This window comes from Nematolebias whitei, chromosome 17 (genome assembly GCF_014905685.2).
Source record: "Nematolebias whitei isolate Nwh7 chromosome 17, NemWhi1, whole genome shotgun sequence".
NCBI lineage: Eukaryota > Metazoa > Chordata > Actinopteri > Cyprinodontiformes > Rivulidae > Nematolebias > Nematolebias whitei.
Genome location: NC_056514.1, coordinates 9,539,616 through 9,546,032, shown reverse-complemented (window position 1 = coordinate 9,546,032; position 6,417 = coordinate 9,539,616). Strand labels below are relative to the sequence as shown.

General features: G+C 40.5%; 1 protein-coding gene across 5 annotated transcripts in view; it reads right to left on the bottom strand.

Moving 5' to 3' along the window:
• The window catches only part of mrtfab (myocardin related transcription factor Ab), a 117,438-nt gene that overhangs the window by 67,263 nt on the left and 43,758 nt on the right, over positions 1-6,417 (bottom strand). Inside the window, exon 1 of one of the 5 annotated variants that reach the window (XM_037690753.1) lies at positions 1,464-1,720. The exons of the other annotated variants lie outside the window; for them this stretch is intronic. Coding sequence (XP_037546681.1) covers positions 1,464-1,593 — 130 coding nt within the window. The 5' untranslated portion in view covers positions 1,594-1,720. Of the gene's footprint in view, positions 1-1,463; positions 1,721-6,417 lie in introns of those variants that run through there. 5 annotated transcript variants of the gene reach the window in all.

Below are 6,417 nucleotides of genomic sequence, written 5' to 3'. Positions count from 1 at the left end.
ACGACGAGCTAACGAGCTTCCTGCCACCAAAAACATTTAGCCTCTTAACACCCGGGTGCTCACATAGCTGCCCAATACACGTCTCACTTGAGGGGTGGGGCCAGAAGCTAATGCTGTTTGGGGGGCCATGGCATGGAAAAGTTTAGGAGCCCCTGGTATAACACTCACAGAGTGTGTGTGTGTGTGGGGGGGGGGGGGGGAGAGAAAAACCCCCCCCTCCCGTTCTCTCCTCCCCTCCCCGTTTCATTGGTTCAGCTGTGACCTGTTCTGTAATTTCATTGGGCAAATGCTTTAACCTTTAATTATACAGGTAGTCTCATCAATACACTTCTCTCTTGGGGGGAGGGGTCCTCGTGACTCAATGAGACTACCTCATTGGTTCATTGTGGGTGACTGTCAGTCACATGGCCTCATAGAGGGATTATGGGTAAAATTTATGCTCATTGTTAATCATTTCAGTTAGCTGTTTAGCATTGATCTTTTAGTGATTAGTCTGTTCTTCTTAGTTCATATGTTCATCATGTGTTAGTTTGTGTTAGACCAGTCAGTGGAGTAACCATGAGTGAGGGAGGTAGTTGTCATAAAGACGTGTGGGGTTCACTGTGTGTGTGTTGAATAGTAAGATAAAGTCTATAAAACTCAATCTGGTGGTTGATTCTTGATCTACAACAAGAGCTGCACATCTCTCAGTAGCTGTGCTGACACTCATGTTACAACATGAACACCTGCAGCTTATATGTGTACAAAATTGTTATTTTGTTTATTAATTTAGTGTGTGCGACTTACATTCGAGTGCGCTCTATAGACCGGCAATTACAATAACATAAAAGGGTTTTGTAGTGATTTTGTCTATTAGTGCCAAATCATTTTAATGCCAAAATTCCAATTTTCTTGGTTATGATGTACAAACATGCACATGGATAATGCTGTTTTGCTTCTTCCTAAAGTAAGTCTAAAAGCATCAGTAGGCAATGGTTCAAAAAAAGTTGTGCTATCTGAAAATGAGTTTCTTTGGGCCACTACCTTCTGCAGGGGTTGCCACAGCAAGCGAACTCGCATGAAAGATTTGGTTATTTTTACACTGGATACCTTTCCTGGTGCAATCTGGGCTCAAACCTGCAACCTCAAGATTACAAGACTGCAGCATTGGCCACCAAGCTACAACAGCCATTAGTGTTATCTGAAAATACTGGGAATAAACACTGCTTTAAGTTAATGTGGATGTAAAAAAATGCAGGTTTAAAAACTAAAAGGGGTTGTCAAGAACTGAACCCAACATATGTTGTACTCCAAGATGTACACAGTGAGTTTAAAAAAAGAAAACTAAATATTTCTATTCAAGGCCTAGCATTTCCTGAAGGAACGTAAATCACTCGCTGCCTTTTGTGCCAGAGAAAGTAGGGATAAGAAAATCTGAACTTGCACAATATCAAATACGTCTGCATGAGTGACTGACCGCCCACCTTCTTTCAGGCTGTGATACACGAGTCTGTCGTGATCCATCTTCAAGCCTGCCTTCTCCATGGCGTCTACCACAGGAGGAGAGCCCAGGAAGGAGGGGTCAAAGGACAGGAAGTGGTTGGTGTCCAGCATTATCTTTCAGAACGCAAATCAATTACCAGGTAAGAACAGAGCATCTCATTCAGAAGCAGTCCAGCCTTGAAGACCCAAACATTGGGCGCTAAAGAAGTCCTGTACGTGTCCGAAGCTGCTCCTGCAACAGCTTGCTGAGATAAAACGTTTGAGAAGACTCCTGTACAAGTCCAGTAATGTTCCTAATGAAGGTAGAACAGCATGGTAACTGCTGCTACTGCTGAGCCTCGCCGACTCGTCTCCTCTGTACGGAGGTGATCGATTGGCCTGTCTCAGCCTCTCGCTCCCTTTCCTTTAGCAGCGGCAGCCAGCAAGTCACGACAGCACTGTTCTGAAGCTTTTCAAAGAGTCGCGGTATGGAGATCTGCAGAGTCAGTTGTGGACAAAATAGACGAGAGAGCAGAGCGGAGCAAACAACGAAAAAGAAGAGGCCAGCAACTGAGGAAGACTGGACAGCAGTGAACTCCGCTGAAGAGTCCCCAGTGCCCGCTTCGGGTTGGAGCTCCTCCTGAATCTAGCATGTGCGTGCGCACACGCACGCGTGCGCACGCACACACACGCACGCGCGCGCACACACACACACACACACACACACACACACACAGTTGCTGTTAAAGTTCCCCTGCTCAGCTGTTGCCATTCATTCACAGTAACAAGCTCACAAGGACTGCAACATTCAATACTCCTCCATGTTCAACACAAACACACACTGCAACAACACACGTGTTCCTTAACACACACTCCTTTAAAAAACTAAATGCCAATCTACAAACAAGCAGAAACAACTATAAGCTCAAATTTTATCCAACATAATCAACTCTGGGACTGATCTCAGCATCAGTTTTACTGACAACACACACTCTGTTACTGATTAATGTCCAATAAACACTGAGCTTCTAAAATGTTCACACAACAGCTCCTTTAGTCATCTGGAGGCATTTGAGATATGACCGGGGTTTAAGAAAAACGATCTAATGCATCCTGATCTGATCTAAACATCTGCTGATCCCTGTTCAGTACAGACCTGCACCAAACTGCAGATTGCTGATGGTGACACCACCCAAGCTCCTCCTCCAAACTGTTTTAAATAGAAAGGCCAGCTGGTTATAAGGGGGCTATATTCAGCATGGTATCACCTGTGCACTGACAGGGTAAAGTTACTCTGAGCCTCACACATCACAGCCTACAGACACACAGGAAAAGATGGAAAATAAGTTGTTTTAAAATATATGACAAATAAGAAGAAACAGACATGGCTGCTTTGTTTACTTTGACCAAATGAACAGAAACCAAGCAGGCAGCAGCACGCAGGTGACAGAACCATAAAAAACACACCTTTACCCTCTGTTACTACAACTACTGTCTTCTCCGAGTGTGGATAAAATACACCTCCTGTTCAGGAAACACCAAAACAACAAACTCTCAATTATTACACAGGCAGACTGAAGAAATTAAAGTAAACGAGGTGTGTGCGTGTGTGTATGTGTGTGTGGGTGGGGGGGGGGGGGGAGGTGGGGTGGAATTGTAGTTGTGTCTCCAGATCTTAAAAAAAAAGCTTTGAATAGAAAAAAAAAAAAAGAGTGTAGTTCATCAAAAAATCTGCAAATTTCAATATTACATGAGATTATAGCAAAATAACCTATAATGTGACAACTTATATATTAAATAGAATTAAATTGGATTTTGTTGCATTTGTTCTGTTGAATTTGTTTGTCTAGTTTGTACGAATTAATAAAAATTATGTAGTTAAATAATGTTCAATGTACTGGGGTGGGGTTGGGGGCAGTGTGGACATAACTAACTTAAAAAAATTGAGAACTACCCTAATACAGCACACACTAACAACCAAACAGGCTTGCTTTGTTTTTTGTTCTTCTTTATTTTTTTCAGGTCTATCCAAAAAGTTTGCTTTTTTTTATCTTTACTCATTCCATGAGTCATAATATAAATCCCCACACTTTTATCCAATTCATTTCAGTTCAATTCAGTTTATTTATTTAGCGCCAATTAGTCACAATAGAAGTCATCTCAGGGCACTGAACAGAAACATTCATATATATAAAAAAGGCCAATTAGTTAAAGCCTTCTATCTAAGGAAGCCAGAAGACTCGTTAAATCTAGACTTCTTCACAGTCTCCCATCCTGATCAGGCACAATGGACACAGTGGAAAGGAAAAACTCCCTTTTAACAGGAAGAAACCTCCAGCAGAACCAGGCTCAGGACAAGCGGCCATCTGCTTCAGCCGGCTGGATTTGAGAGGACAGAAAGGAGAGACAAACACAGGTCCAGATGTGCTTTCTCTTGGAAGAGAGACAAAAAATAAAAAAACAGATGTTAAAGATAGAAATAATTACAAAAACAAACTGGTAGGGTAGAGCAAGAAAAGACAACAGCAGAGTGAGGAAATGTGGTCAATTTGTCCTCCAGCAGTCTAAGCCTATAGCAGCATAACTAAGGGATAGCTCAGGAAACCCAGGCCAACCCTAACTATAGGATTTAGCAAAAAGGAGAGTCTCAAGTCCATTCTTAAAACTGGATAATGTTTCAGCCTCACAGACAGAAACTGGAAGTTGGTTCCACAAGAGAGGAGCCTGATAACTGAAAGATCTTCCTCCCATTCTACTTTAGGAAACTCTGGGAACCACAAGTAAGTCTGCAGTCTGAGAGCAAAGTGCTCTGGTAGGAAAGTATGGAACAATAGGATATGTAATAGAAGATGGAGCTAGGTTGTTGAGAGCTTTGTAGGTTAGAAGTAAGATTTCTGGATTTGACAGGGAGTCATTGGAGAGAAGCTAAAACTGGAGAGATATGATCTCTCCTATCATCTCTCATTAAAACTCTGCCAGCAACATTTTGGATCAACTGAAAACTTTAAAAAAAAAATTGGACACCCAGATGATAAACTACTGCTATAGTCCACCCTCGATGTGATAAATGCACGGAACGGTTTTAATGCATCATTTTTGGACAAGAGTTTTAGTAATTAATTTGAGTTTGGTTTTTTAATTTTAGTGATATTACGCAGGTGGAGGAAAGTGGTCCTAGTAACTTTTAATGTGTGGGTAAAAAAAACGTTTTAAACTTTAAAACTGGAGGCCAGATTAATGCCATCCAGTCGAAGTGAAAGACTGAAAAATTTATTCCTAAGATGCTCAGGTCCAAAAACCACAACCTTTGTCTTGTTTGAGTTTAAAAGCAGAAAATTAAGGGTCGTCCAGGTTTTTATGTATTTAAGACATGATTGTAGTTTAACTAACTGGATTAACTGGTTTTCATGGACAAATATAACTGAGTATCATCAGCATAACAATGAAAATTTATCACATGCTGTTTAATAACTATCAAGTGGAAGAAAGTAAAAGTATTAGTCCAAGCACTGAACCCTGAGGAACTCCATGACTAACTTAGGTGTATGAAGATTCCTTATTTACATTTACAAATTGGGATATATCAAATAAATTTGATTTAAGCCATTTTAGAGCTGCTCCTGTGATCCTAATATCATAGTCAAACCTCTGTAGTAAAATAGTGTTCACAACTTCTGTTGTGACTAGTTGGCGTGATATAAATAAACTGAATTGAACTAAATTGTTTATAAATGTTTGAGAAATCAAAATCAGCCTAGTAATCTCAACTAAATGTTAGTCTTTTAGTTACAATCTAAATTTCCCAGACCAATCAAACACAGGGCTCATGGCGAGGCTTTATAACTCACTGTGGTTATAACATTTAGAACTATTGTTCCCAAATAGATGACTGTCCAGATGACCTGACTGAAAAATGTTGGATGCAATAAAGAATTTAAATAATGAAATAAGTACCAAAATGCAACATTGGCAATGCACGCCCCTCCTCTTTTGCCGTCCCTCTTCCTCGTCGACAGTCATGTCAAACTGGTTCAAAACCAAAAACAAGACAGTCGACAAGTAAGAGGGCCGGGAACAGAGGAGGGGGCGTGCTAAAGACACCATCTTAGCACCAACATGACTGGTTTGTTCCACTTTGGAGTAAGCTGTTTGGGGGAAGAATCAGTTTTGTGTTGAGTGTTTCCTTGACTGATGAAGCCTTCCGGAATCGAAGGTGAAACGTTTCAGCATAAAAATAAACTGTCCAGATGACCTGACTGAAAGCTGTTGAATTGTATACCTGGATTACTGAGCATGGACTTTTTTTTAAGTACCAAAATGCCACCACAAACACAAATTCTAGAAACATTTAAAGAACACATTAACTAAATAAACAAAACAAGATCCACCAAGAAGCCAACCTTGTGTCAGTCTGACACAGGTCAGACCAACCATTAACATTCCAGCCTTTATTTTATTTTACTTTACTTCCTGTATCCCACCTCCATGGAATTTACCAGCACTCCCTGCATTTGGCTTGAAGTCAACACTGACATCAGACCAGAATTTCTTAAAAGTAATCCAGTGACATTTCTGACCTGCAAACAAAGTCAGATGAATAATTAATAGTATTTTTGATGTCACGCCATGGCAACTGTGAGTGGGGTTGTGAGGAAAATATGTGGAATCGAGAATAAAAGCCAAACGTAAACAATGTAACAACAAGACTGCACTTACTGAAGTCACTGTTTGTACTGAAAGAGATAAACTGTCCGCCAAAAGCTTGTAACTCAGTTCACTCCCTTTGGAGATGGTCATTGCTAAAGTGTTTTTGGGATAGCATGTTGGCATGTTAAATAACTCCAAGTTAACCTAATACAGAACTTTAAACCCAGTTTTTTGTATATTCTCACTTCAAGTATTAGACAATAACTGCTATATTTACTGGAAACAGTTGTACTTTTACACTATTGGAAG